Source organism: Sapajus apella, unplaced genomic scaffold (genome assembly GCF_009761245.1).
Source record: "Sapajus apella isolate SASKATOON/1434 unplaced genomic scaffold, GSC_monkey_1.0 scaffold51, whole genome shotgun sequence".
NCBI classification, from domain to species: domain Eukaryota; kingdom Metazoa; phylum Chordata; class Mammalia; order Primates; family Cebidae; genus Sapajus; species Sapajus apella.
Genome location: NW_022436991.1, coordinates 14,504,640 through 14,518,331, shown reverse-complemented (window position 1 = coordinate 14,518,331; position 13,692 = coordinate 14,504,640). Strand labels below are relative to the sequence as shown.

The 13,692-nt window shown below is 51.5% G+C and overlaps 1 protein-coding gene across 1 annotated transcript in view; it reads right to left on the bottom strand.

Annotated features, from left to right (window-relative positions):
• The window catches only part of SBK1 (SH3 domain binding kinase 1), a 66,843-nt gene extending 53,548 nt beyond the window's left edge, over positions 1 to 13,295 (bottom strand). Inside the window, exon 1 of the mRNA XM_032243040.1 lies at positions 12,356 to 13,295. Within this exon, the coding sequence (XP_032098931.1) occupies positions 12,356 to 12,450 (95 nt within the window). The 5' untranslated portion in view covers positions 12,451 to 13,295. The remainder of the gene's footprint in view (positions 1 to 12,355) is intronic.
• Positions 13,296 to 13,692: the final 397 nt, after the last annotated feature.

Sequence of the window (13,692 nt, the reverse complement as noted above, 5' to 3'; positions counted from 1 at the left end):
TTTTTTTTTTTTTTTTTTTGTTTGTTTGTTTTGTTTGAGTCGGAGTTTAGCTCTTGTTACCCAGGCTGGAGTGCAATGGCGCGATCTCGGCTCACCGCAACCTCCGCCTCCTGGGTTCAGGCAATTCTCCTGCCTCAGCCTCCTGAGTAGCTGGGATTACAGGCACATGCCACCATGCCCAGCTAATTTTTTGTATTTTTAGTAGAGACGGGGTTTCACCATGTTGACCAGGATGGTCTCGATCTCTTGACCTCGTGATCCACCCGCCTCGGCCTCTCTCTTCTCTCTTATGTTCAATTTCTGTTTCCTGGAGTCCGGGTGTTACTCTTTTTATTTTGAGACAGTCTCACTCTGTCACCCAGCCTGGAGTGCAGTGGCGTGATCTTGGTTCACTGCAACCTCCGCCTCCCAGGTTCAAGTGATTCTCCTGTCTCAGCCTCCTGAGTAGCTGGGATTACAGGCATGTGCCACCATGCCCAGATAATTTTTTTATTTTTGGTAGAGACGAGGTTTCACTGTGTTGGCCGGGCTGGCCTCAAACTCCTGACATCAGGTGATCCGCCCGCCTCAGCCTCCCAAAGTGCTGGGATTCCAGGCGTAAGCCACCACGCCTGACCCAGGTCTCACTCTTTATTGTTTTTCTTGTTTACCATTTCTTGTTTTATTTGGTTTACTTCTTTAGCTTAGTGGAGTACATCCTCCAGTAACTTTCTTAAGAAAGAGTGCATAGGAGGTAAAATTTTTGAGCTCTTGCAGATATGAACATGTTTTTTCTGCTCTATTGGTAGTTTGGCTAAATACTGAATTCTACGCTGAGGCTGGGCATGGTGGCTCATGCCTGTAATTACAGCACTTAGGGAGGCCAAGATGGGAGGATCACTGGATCCAAGAGTTCAAGACCAGCCTGAAAAACATGGCGAAACCCTGTTTCTACAAAAATTAAAAAATTAGCCGGGTATGGTTGCACATGCCTGTAGCCCCAGCTACCCAGGAAGCTGAGATGGGAGGACACTTGGGTCCAGGAGGTTGAGACTGCAGTGAGACATGATTGTGCCACTGCACTGTAGCCTGGGTGACGGAGCAAAACCTGTCTTAAAAAAAAAAAAAAAAAAAAGGCCAGGTGCAGTGGCTCACGTCTGTAATCCCAGCACTTTGGGAGACCAAGGCGGGCCAATCACGAGGTCAGGAGATCAAGACCATCCTGACCAACATGGTGAAAACTCAGCTGTACTAAAATACAAACAAACAAACAAAAATTAGCTGGGCATGGTGGCGCACGGCTGTGGTCCCAGCTACTCTGGAGGCTGAGGCAGCAGAATCGCTTGAACCCAGGTGGCGGAGGTTGCAGTGAGCTGAGACTGTGCCACTGCACTCCAGCTTGGCAATAGAACAAGACTCCGTCTCAAAAAATAAAAAAATAAAAAATAATTCTAGGCTGAAAATAATTTTCTTTTCTACTTTTGAAAACATAGTTCCATTGTCTTCTGATTTCCAGGATTGCTGTTGAGAAGTCTGATGCCATCATGATTATTGATACTCTATATAATTTTGGAGAATTTTCTTCTCGTCCCCGTGTTCTGAAATTTGCTGGTGATTGGCTTTGGCATGGGTCTTTTTTTATCCCTTGTTTTTGTTTGTTTGAGACAGAGTCTTGCTCTGTCACCCAGGCTGTAGTGCAGTGGTGCAATCTCGGCTCACTGCAACCTGTACTTCCCGGGTTCAAGTGATTCTCGTGTTTCAGCCTCCAGAGTAGCTGAGACTACAGGCACGTGCCACCACATCTGGCTATTTTTTGTGTGTTTTTAGTAGAGACGGGGTTTCACCATATAGGCCAGGCTGGTCTCAAACTCCTGATCTCAAGCGATCCTCCTGCCTCGGCCTCCCAAAGCGCTGGGATTACAGGCATGAGCCACTGCGCCTGGCTTATTTTTATCCTTTGGGTGGTCACTCCATGGACTCTTTTAATCAGGAAACTCAGGCCCTTCAGTTCTAAGAAATATTGGAAACATTTCATTAACTATTTCCTCTCCTCTACTGTCTTTCTAGAGCTCCTTTGTGCAAATGTGAGATGCCTGCACGGGTCCTCTAATCTCTGTGCCTTTCTTTCCTATTTCTCATCTGTAGTAGTCATGGAGGTGCCTGCTTGGTTCTCCCTTCAAGAAAGAACCTGCTATTTGGCTTTGAGGATTGCAGTTGGCTGACCGCCTTCAACTACACTGCCTTTGAGATCTGCCACAGCATTTGAGTCAAGACTAAGGTCTTGTTGGGCAGCTCCAGCTAATGACTGAGGACAGTGGGGACAGTGGGGACACTGGGTCTGGTCATTTCTGCCCAACTTAGGGTTCCTCTCCTGGACGACGTTTGCTCTTGAGCTCCTCCATGGGTTGGGCAAGACCGCTGGATCAACATCAAAGTCTCTGCCTAGCTCTTTTTTCGTTCTTTCTTTTCTTTCTTTTTTTATTTTCTTTTCTTTTTGAGATGGAGTCTGGCTCTGTCGCCTAGGCTGGAGTGCAGTGGCACGATCTTGGCTCACTGTGACCTCCGCCACCCAGGTTCAAGTGATTCTCCTGTCTCAGCCTCCCAAGTAGCTGGGATTATAGGCACACACCACCATGCCCAGGTAATTTTTGTATTTTTAGTAGAAACAGGGTTTTGCCATGTTGGCCAGGCTGGTCTTGAACTCCTGACCTCAGGTGATCCACCCGCCTCACCCTCCCAAAGTGCTGGGATTATAGGTGTGAGCAACGATGCCTGGCCAATAGCCTTGATTTCTGGGCAACATAGTGAGATACTGTCTTTACAAAAAAAAAAAATTTTTTTTTTTTAAATTATCCAGGTGCACACACCTATGGTCCCAACTACTCAGGAGGCTGAGGTGGGAGGATTGCTTAAGCCCTGGAGGTGGAGGCTGCAGCGAGCCATGATCCCAGCACTGTACTCCAGCCTAGTCAACAGAGTGAAACTCTATCTCTAAACAAGAACCAAAACCAAAAAACCCGCAGAACTATTACTACTATATTTAGATATTTAAGAAAATATACTACAACTATGAACAAAAACTAGATGCTATTTGCCATGGGGAGGGACCTCCAGGAATGAACAAAACTGTTTGTAGACAGGATCTCACTGTGTTGCCCAGGCTGGTCTCAAACTTCTAGGCTCAAGGGATCCCCCTGCCTCAGCCTCCCAAATAGCTGGGACTACAGGTGCATACCACTATGGCTCATTAATTTTTAATTTATTTTTCTCCAAAATGGAGTTTTGCTCTTGTTGCCCAGGCTGGAGTGCAATAGCACGATCTTGGCTCACAGCAACCTCCGCCTACCGAATTCAAGTGATGCTCCTCCCTCAGCCTCCCCAGTAGCTGGGATTACAGGCATGTGCCATCATGCCCAGCTACTTTTGTGTTTTTAGTAGAGATGGGGTTTTATCACATTGGTCAGACTGGTCTTGAACTTTTGACCTCAGGTGATCTGCCCACTTTGGCCTCCTAAAGGGCTGGGATTACAGGTGTAAGCCACTGTGCCCCCGCCAATTTTTATTTTTTTAGAGACAAGGTCTTGCTCTGTGGCTCAGGCTGGTCTTGAACTCCTGGCTTCAAGTGATCCTCCCAGTTTAGCCTCCCAAAGTGCTGAGATTACAGGCATGAGCCACTGCACCTGGCCTCAAGGACATTTGAGGATTTAAGCCCTTCTTGCCCCAGTCCTCCTGGGGTTCAGCCCCAGCTTTACTCTCATTTCCAGAGGTACTTAGGCTATTGATGCCAGCACCTTTGGGGGATTTTGCAGTGCGAATTATGCTCCGTAGCCTGTCATAACCCCAGTTCACTTAAAGTGCAAATTCCTCAGCCTGCCAAGTCAGTTTTTAACCAAGCGTTCATTTACCTTCCAGATTCCAAAACGGTGTTACTGTGTTCTCCTTTTTCAATTGTTTCATTCTTGCTGCTTCATGCTGCATTAGGCAGAACAACGGCCCCCTGCAAATGTCCATGTCCTAATCTCCAGAGCGGTGAACTTGTTACCTTCCGTGGCAAAAGGGACTTTGCAAATGTGATTAAGGTTAAGAACCTTGAGAAGGGGAGATTAGTCTGGATAATTCAGGTGAGCTCAATCTAATCACATGAATTATAAAAACCTTTCCCAGGTGTGGTCAGAGAAAGTGATATGGCCACCAACAGTGGCTCACGGCTGTAATCCCAGCGCTTTGGGAAACCAAGGCAGGAGGATCACTTAATCGCAGGAGCTCAAGACCAGCCTGGGCCACCTCCCCCCAACGCCTGCCAATCTTTATAAAAAGTAAAAATTAGCTGGGGTGTGGTGGTGCATGTCTGTAATCCCAGCTACTTGGGGGCTAGAGGTGGGAGGACCACTTGAGCCCAGGAGGTCAAGGCTGCAGCAAGCCTGAATGGCTCATTGCACTTCTGCCTGGGCTGCAGAGTGAGAGCCTGCTGAAAAAAAAAAAGGGATGTGATGAGACATCAGAGATGCTGCTACCTTGCTGGAGGGAGGGGGCCATGGGCCAAGGCATGCAGGTACCTTCTGGAAGCTGGAAAAGTCAAAGAAATGCTCCCTGTAGCATCCAGAAAGCCCTTCCAGGAAGAGCTGCCTAGAGTGGTCCTGTCAACACTTTGATTTCAGCTCAGTGAGACCTGTGTCAGTTCTAACATATAAAGCTATAAGAATTAATTTGTTTGGTTTTAGGCAACTAAATTTATGCCAATTTGTTACAGAAGCAAAAAAAGACTGATGTGCACACCTTTAAAGAATCCATTCACAAGCCGGACGCGGTGGCTCACGCCTGTAATCCCAGCACTTTGGGAGGCTGAGGCGGGTGGATCACCCGAGGTCAGGAGTTTGAGACCAGTGTGGCCAATATGGTGAAACAACATCTCTACAAAAATACAAAAATTAGCTGGACATGATGGCGGGTGCCTGTAATCCCAACTACTTAGGAGACTGAGGTGGGAGAATCGCTTGAACCCAGGAGGCGGAGGTTGTAGTGAGCAGAGATAGCCATTGCACTCCAGCCTGGGCGACTGAGCAAGGCTGTCTCACAAAAAAAAAAAAAAAAAAAAAAAAAAAATCAGTCACAGCCAGGCGCAGTGGCTCACGCCTGTTAATCCTGGCACTTTGGGAGGCCAAGGCGGGTAGGTTGCCTGAGTTCAGGAGTTTGAAACCAGCCCAGGCAACACGGTGGAACCCCGTCTCTACTAAATATATAAAAAAATCCGTGGAGCAGAAGGGCAATAGCTCGCTTGATTTTGATTTTCAGTACAAATACAGACCGTGAAAGTTGGGCCTTATAAAAATAAAAATAAAAATAAATAAATAAATAAATAAAATAATTAGCCGGGCATGGCAGCATGCGCCTGTAGTCTCAGCTACTCGAGAGGCTGAGGCAGAAGTCCTTGAACCTGGGAGGCGGAGGTTGCAGTGAGCCGAGATTGCACCACTGTACTCCAGCCTGGCCGAAAGAGCGAGCCTCTGTTTCAAAAAAAAAAAAAAAGAAAAAGAAAAAAAATCCTCTCCTATCTTTTTTTTTTTTTTTTTTAGAGACAGGGTCTCCCTCTGTCACCTAGGCTGGAGTGCAGTGGTGTGATCATAGCTCACTGCAGCCTTAAACTCCTGGGCTCAGGTGATGCTCCCACCTCAGCCTCTTCAGTAGCTGGGACTACCAGCACATGCCACTACATCCAGTGAATTTTCAAAAATGTTTTGTAGAGACAGAGTCTTGCTATATTGCCCAGGCTGGTGTTTAACTCCTGGGCTCCAGTGATCCTCCTGCCTCAGCCTTCCAAGGTGTTGGATTACAATCATGAGCCACTTCACCGAGCCTCACTATCCCTTCAATGGGGCTTTAGGACATGGAGAAGCTACATGTGTGGTTCAATCTACCTTCTTTAACTGAATCAAACCTGATTTTATTTCCACTGCTTCATGATGCAGTCTTTTTTTTTTTTAATTGAGGCAAAATCTTGCTCTGTGCAGTGGTGTGATCTTGGTTCACTGCAACTTCCGCCTCCCGGGTTCAAGCAATTCTACTGCCTCAGCCTCCAAAGTAGCTGCGATTACAGGTATGCACCACCATGGTGGGCTAATTTTTGTATTTTTAGTAGAGACAGGGTTTCATCATGTTGGCCAGGCTGGTCTCGAACTCCTGACCTCAAGCGATCCGCCTGCCTCCACCTCCCAAAGTGCTGGGATTGCAGGTGTGAGCCACCATACCCGATCTCATGATGCTTTCTTATTGAAGTCGCTCTTGACCTCTACATCACTAAATCTAATCATTTAAAAAAAACTATTTATGTTTTTAATGTTTATTTTTGTATTTTTTTAGAGATAGGGTCTTCCTCTGTTGCCCGGGCTGGAGTGCAGTGGTACAGTCACTGTAACCTTGAACTCCTGGGCTCAAGCAATCCTCCCATCTTAGCCTCCTCCCGAGTAGCTAGGACTATGGGTGCATGCTGCCATGCCCCGCTATTTATTTATTTATTTATTTATGAGACAGAGTCTCGCTCTGTCTCCCAGACTGGAGGGCAGTGGCACCATCATTGCTCGCTGTAGCCTTACCCTCCCAAGCCCAAGCAACCGTCCCACCTCAGCCACGCGAGTAGCTGGAACTACAGACATGCGCTACGATGTCCAGCTTTTTTTCTTTTTTTTTTTTATAGAGATAGGGTCTTACTATGTTGCCCGGGCTGTTCTCAAACTCCTGGCCTTAAGTGATCCTCCTGCCTCTGCCTCCTCAAGCGCTGGGATTACAGGTGTGAGCCACTACACCAGCCGTATTTTTTTTTTCTCACTTTTTGTAGAGATGGGGCTCTCCCTATGCTGCCCTGGCTGGTCTCGAACTCCTGGGTTCAAGCAATCCTCCTGCCTCAGCCTCCCGAAGCGCTGGGATTGCAGGTGTGCTCCAGTGCGTCTGGCAGCTGAATCTAACCTCGTTTCTCTGGACTGTTCCCATCTTTGAAGCTGGTGGACCACGCCCCCTCTCCTCCCGACACTTCCTTGGTTTCTGTGACTGCACATGCTCTCAGTTTCCCTCCCACTTTCCCAGCTGCTCCTTCTCTGCCTCGCTCACTGGCTTCTCCTCCACATGATCTCAATACTGTGGAGTCCTCAGGGCCCCACCCTGGAGGCTTTTCCCTCCCCTCTCTCCCGCGTGATCTCATGGCTCACAACGCCATCTTTTTGCCAATGAGGAGAGGCTCCTCTTCTGAACGCCAGACTCTCATTATGAAGTCCTCTCTTGACATCTTCATTTGCACACCTCACCTGCTTCTATCCGTGGCAGGATTTTTTTTTTTTTTTTTTTTTTTTTTTTGTGATGGAGTCTCACTCTATTACCCAGGCTGGAATGCAGTGACGCAATCTCTGCTCACTGCAACCTCCGCCTCCTGGGTTCAAGCGAGTTTCCTGCCTCAGCCTCCCTAGTAGCTGGGACTACAGGTGTGTGCCACCACGCCTGGCTAATTTTTGTATTTTTAGTAGAGACAAGGCTTCACCAGGTTGGCCAGGCTGGTCTCAAACTCCTGACCTCAAGTGATCTTCCTGCCTCGCTCTCCCAAGGTGCTGGGATTACAGGCGTGAGCCAGTGCACCTGGCCGGGATTCTTGATGTTCTCACCAAGCCTCTTCCCTCCCTCGAATCTGCCCAGCATCCATGCATCTCTGCAATCCCCAAAGCCCAGATTCACCCGGATTCTCTTCCTCCTCTAACCCACCAGAAAATGCTGTGGATTTATCTCCAACATTTGCTTTTATTTATTTATTTATTTAGAGACAGGGTTTTGCTGTGTCACCTAGGCTGAAGTGCAGTGACACCATCACAGCTCACTGCAGCCTCAAACTCCTGGGTTCAAGCAATCCTCCCACCTCAGCCTCCTGAGTAGCTGGGACTACAGCCCCACGGCACCATGCCTGGCTAATTTTTAAATTTTTCTTTTGTAGGGACAGGGTCTCATTCTGTGGCTCAGGCAATCCTCCCGTCTTGGTGTCCCAAAGTGCTGGGATTACAGGCATGAACCACTGTGCCCAGTCTCCTAAATATGTTCAGAAAGCACTTTCTTACTTCCCCGTGTCCAAAGCCGCCCACCACCGTGACCTCCCCGTTGGCGTCCTCTATCCATTCTGGCCCATCCCCACGGATTCTCCCGAGCATAGCCTGAAATATCCTTTAAAATGTCAATCAGATTATACAACTTCCCCCATTTAAGAGCTCTCAAAGGCTTCCCAAGTCCATCTGGAACAAAATCCATGCTCCTCGCCATGGGTGCCAAGGCCTGCGTGGCCTGGCTGTTCCTGTACCTCCTGGCCCCCTTCTTGTCACTGTCCCTGTCATTTGCTCTGCCTCGGCCGCACAGACGCGTTATCCCTCGCCCTCCTCGTGCTTCTGCCTACCCGTTGCTCTCAGCTTGCTTTCCCTGAGCTGCTGTTACCACCCCTCTCTCCACTGCTGGCTCCTTCTCATTCTCCAGGTCTCAGATGAAACGCCCATACCTCTGTTTACCGTACGCAAAGCGGCTGTCTCCACCATCCCTGGTAGTTTCCTTCACAGTGGGTTTTGAATCTTGATGATCTGATCTGTTCACTTGTGTTTTGTTTGACTCCCTCATTAGACATAAACCCCTTGAGGGCAGAGATGGTATTTTCAGTCCAGTTTCTGGTGCTAGCGCACGAAAGGTATGCAATGAAATTTACTGAGTGAATGAATAAATGAGCACATCAAGCATCTATTATGTGCTGGATGCTTTCATGTAGACTGGACCTCGTTTCCCAGCTTTTCTTGCAATGAGCTGTTCTGGCCAATGCTTGTGGGCAGAAATGAAGGAGACCACTTCCAGCTTTGGTTCATAAAAACCTCATGTGTGATCCCCACTCTTTTTCTTCATCTGCAAGCTGCATGCAGTGGCCGTGGGTGATGATGGAGTCACAAGATGAGAGGAGCCTGGATCCCTGAAAGATCACATGGAGCAGAGTCTCTTCCATCACCACCCCTGCAACACACACCCAGAACATAAGTCTCTTCTGTGTTGAGCCATTATGATCGCCAAGCTTATTTATTCCAACAGCTTGCCTCACCTTAATACATACATCAAAACACCATATGTAGGTGGCTGGTGAACATCACTGTGGGTGACGAGTTTGCTGACAAATTTTCATCAAATGCAGATGTGTTCTCTGTGGGGCTGTCTCTTGCATCGTCCCACAACAGAAGCCGAGGGCACAGTGCTCACACCTTTATTATAGCATGTGGCACTGTCTGTTGGAGCGTGTGTTGTTTTGTCTTCGCTAGGCTGCAAGCCCCTCCAGGGACATGGCTGTGTCACATCCATGCAGTGGCCTCAGCATCCAGTCCCCAGGGGAAATGTACTGAATCCACAAAGGAGTGAACTGGTCACCTGCACCCCTTTGTTGCCTTTCTTTCCCTACAAATGCCTGAGAAAGTCCAATTCTTTAATTTTACAGATACCCAATGAGAAGAAGTGACTTCCCCAGGATCACACAGAAGCGGGATGCACCAGAATTAGCCTGCCCAGGGCTGCTAAATGTGGCAGCCGGCTATTCTAGGAGTGAATCCTGGAGCCTTCCAGGGCTGGAGCAAGGCTGGGAGAGGCGGGGTGGGGTTGGATGGGGGCAGCCACAGATTCCTCTAAGCCCCCAAGGTGACCCCACCCAGCCTTACTGCCCCACTGCCCCTCCTCCAGCAGCAGAGAAACACTCCAGCGCCTTCCGCCCCACCCTCCCCAGCCAGCACTGGCTCCCGCAGCCTGGGCAGACGCATCACTCAGTATTTTTAGCTTCACCACCTGGCACCTGTGGTCACTGTCTCTGCCCAGCCTGGCCCTATCCCCTCCCAGGTCTTAAAGGGCCAGAACCCACCGGCTAGAAAAGAGACCAGCTCCTGCAAACATAGGCTACCATACTCCCAGAGAAGGAGGCAGAGAGACATCCCCTACAGAGAGTCCTCAGAATCAGAGGTGGGAGATGAAGGGATGAGGGAGGAGGGGGCAGGATTTCACGGCTGCCAACCCTGAGGCCTGTGCCTGTCTCTTTCTGGGGCTTCCCAAATGCTGCTTTGCTTAAATTATTCACTAGGAGGAAACTGATCAACATCACACATCCATCCTAAGACCCGAAGCTGCAAAATCTCCAAGGCAGGGCCTGGGAGTGGAGTGTGGTATTTTTTAACAATCAACTCAGATTATTGCCATGCCCTCTCTCTCTCTCTCTGTCTCTCTCTCTCTCTCTCTCTCTCGACAGGGTCTCACTTGTCGCCTGGACTGGAGTGCAGGGGCACGATCATAGCTCAGTGCAGCCTCGAAATACTGAGCTCAAGGGATCCTCTTGCTTCAGCCTCTGGAGTAGCTGGGACTACAGGTGCATGCCACCACGCCTGGCTAATTGTGCGTGTGTGTGTATGTGTGTGTGTGTGTGCGTGTGTGTGTGTAGATGGTGATCTCACTATGTTGCCCAGGCTGGTCTCAAACTCCTGAGCTCAAGCAGTCTACCTGCCTTGGCCTCCCAAAGGGCTGGGGTTACAGGTGTGAGGCACCATACCTAGCCTGATGCCCTATCTTTCAATGTCATATTCGTTTGTTCATTCATTCATTTATTCATTCAACAAGCATTTTGAGCGTTCACTATGAACATGGGTTTCTATCATGAGTCCATGGCTTTGGAGTTTAAGGTGCCCTCGGCACCTATTATTCCCTTGCTTCTCCTCACTTGCCCCGTTTTGCCTCGAGCCCTCCCCATTGCTTGCTCCAGCACCTATGGGTCAGGTCCCCGGCCCAGCATCCAGGTCCTCGGTGATCTGGCCCCGTTCCTGCCAGCCACACCCGCACCGTCCACACTTCATTTCTTGTTTGCACCGAGCCTTTGCTCTTGCCTTTCCCGCTGCCAGTGATGCCCTTTCCTCAGCCTCTCGCCCCTGGGAGGGCACTTGGATGTTAAGACAGACCTGGTGGCCTCCGATGGATCCTGTGGGTGGAGATGGTCCATCTTTCCCTCCTGATTTCCTAGGCACTCTGCAACCATGCCCATCAAGATGCCCACTACTCTGTGCGGAACTGATCTGTCTTCTCCTCTATCTCTCCTAGCAGGCAGTGACCCTGTGAGCCGGGTTCCAGTCCCCAGCCCAGGCCCTGGCCGTCTGTGGGTGGCCAGTCTCTGTGTTGAATGTTAAGCTGGCAACCATAGTAGAGAACATCCTCCCATTTCACAGATGAGAACACAGAGAGAGGCCCACGGAGCGGGAACTGTGGACCCAGGGTCCAACAGAGAGAGTCAGGGAGGAACCTGGTGCAGCCTGCAGGAGTCCACCCCCCGCCCTCTCATCTTGCAAGCATCCTGGAGGGGAAACCTTGTTTGGCTCATGCCTTGCGTCTCCTGACCCAGGGCAGGGCAGTGCTGACTCAGGCAGTGATGGAGGCGCAGGCAGGCGGGGCTGGAGCAGAGGTGACCCCTGTCTCCCCTGCAGATCACTCCCAGAGCCTGTGGTCACAGCTTGGATAATGCACTTGGCTGGAGCCTGGGTTTCCCTGCAGGTGGGGGTGGGGAGAGCTGGCTAAAGGAACAATGGTCTCTAAGGCATGCACTCCCACTGGGGGTTCACAGCACAGCCCTTCCCTCCACATAGGTATGCAGGACTCACACCTGCGCCCACAAATATGTACACACGCTCACAGTCACACACACTCGCCCCCAATACCCAGTCAGGCAGCCTCATAAACCTTCATTCTCTCTCTCCCTCCCTCTTTTACACACACACACAAGCAAATACACATGCACACATTTTCACTTATGAGTTCAACAAAGATGGAACACCTGTTAGGTGCCACTGCAGTGCAGGATGGAAAGGTGGCTCTCAGATTGGGATGGGACAGGGACATCCAGGAGGACTTCCTGAAGGAGGAAGCGTTGCAGCTGGGCCTGGATGGAGGAGAACCAGGGAAGAGAAGTCTGGGCAATTTCACTGGAGGTGAATATAGGGGAACAGAGTGAGATGAGGTGGAGAGTGTCAGCCCCAATCACGCAGGCCTTGAATGCCCAGCCGAGTGTCAACTTCATCCCACAGGACGTGGGAGCCATGGAGGGCTCTGAGCAGGTGGGGGACATGCCCACTGTGGGAGAGGATGGGAATGCCACTCTGGGGCCAGGGTGGGAGAGATAGGGAGGAGGCTGTGGCAACAACCAGGTAAGAGATCTGAGATCCTGAAGCAGGAAGTGGCAGTGGGTGGTAAGCAGTGGACAGAGAGAGAGAGACTTGAAGCAAGACTGCCAGGCCCAGAGGCACCCCAGGTTGCGTGCTGTGCCCACCCACTGCCCACCCGCTGGCCACCCACGGGCACTGACCTCCGCAGCGGAACTTCTTCCAGCAGCTCCTCCTCCTCCTCCCTGTGGAAGCAGATGAAGCAGAAGGCCGGGACATCGTCGACTCCACAGCCCATGGGCCAGGCCGGAGGCAGCTCCAGGACAGGGCAGGGGTGGCCGGGGGTGGCCTCCACAGCATCGTCCCCAGCCTGGGCAGAAGTCCCTGAGCCAGGGTGCTCCAGGGTCAGCAGCCCGTCGGCCTCGGGGCTCTGCACCTGCCCGCCCGCCACCTGTGCCTTCTCGCTCAGGTTGCCCGTCGCCTCGGTGGGTGGAGGAGCCGGGGGGGCTCTGTCTGGTGGGGGCTCCTGTCTTGACCCGAAGGTGTTCCAGCCACAGGGCTGGGCCCTGGGAAGCAGTGTCCAGCTACCTGGACTCCAAGGTGGCTGGTGGGTGGACGGAGGTCCAGCAGGGCCCCCCACTGCCCCTGTGGAGCCCGAGGCCCCCCAGCTGCCCACTCTGTGGCTGTCTGTCAGAGGCAGGCCTGGGAGGGCAGGCTTACAGTGTCCTGTACCCCAGTCCCCCTGTCTGTCCAGTCGTCTGCTCCTCCTTGTCCAGCCAGCACGGCCACAGAGGTGGCTTCCCTAAGAAAGTTTGTTCTTGGCTGGGGTGGGTGGCACGGGTGGCCTTCAGGAGAGAGGGTTGGGACCTGCAGCTGAAAGATGGGCAAGGGCCAGGTGAGACTGGCACAGGGCCCACGTCGTCCTCGTGAAAAGTTTTGACCCCTGGAGTCCCGGTTCCGGCTAGGCTGCGACTGGCGGCTTCCCCGGCTCCCTGCTCTCCCCAGCTCCAGTGGCTTCTCTGGCAGACTGGCTGGGCTGTGGGTATTAATAGCTCCACATTCACGCTGAGAAGGCTGGAGGTTAACTCCTTCCCTGCCAGAGCTGGGGAGGCTGGCGGGGCGGGCGGGTACGGCCAGGCAGCCTGGCGAAGTGGCTTCGGGGAGCAGAGGGAAGGGCGGTGCCTTGATCCCACCCCCGCTCTGAGCCTGGCTGTCGCAGCGGGACCCTCATTGCCATCTCCTGCCCACGAGTCTCTGTGCTGAGCTGGGCTCCTGGGGCTTGGGAGTGTGTGGACCACCTGACTCCTTCATGCACACCTCCAGAGAGCTGGGGGGCCATGGGGGGACATTGGAGGCTCAGGGCAGTGTCTTTGGGATAGACAAGTCTCAGAGCTTCAGGGAGCATCCTCAGGGCTCCCAAGCTCACACTCACCCCTCAATTCCCTGGGTCCTCCCATGTTCTCTTAGCAGTCACCTTTGCCAACTCTGAGCCCAGTTTTGGGGTTGGCTTCAGTGAGACCCAGCGATGAAGCAGCCACAG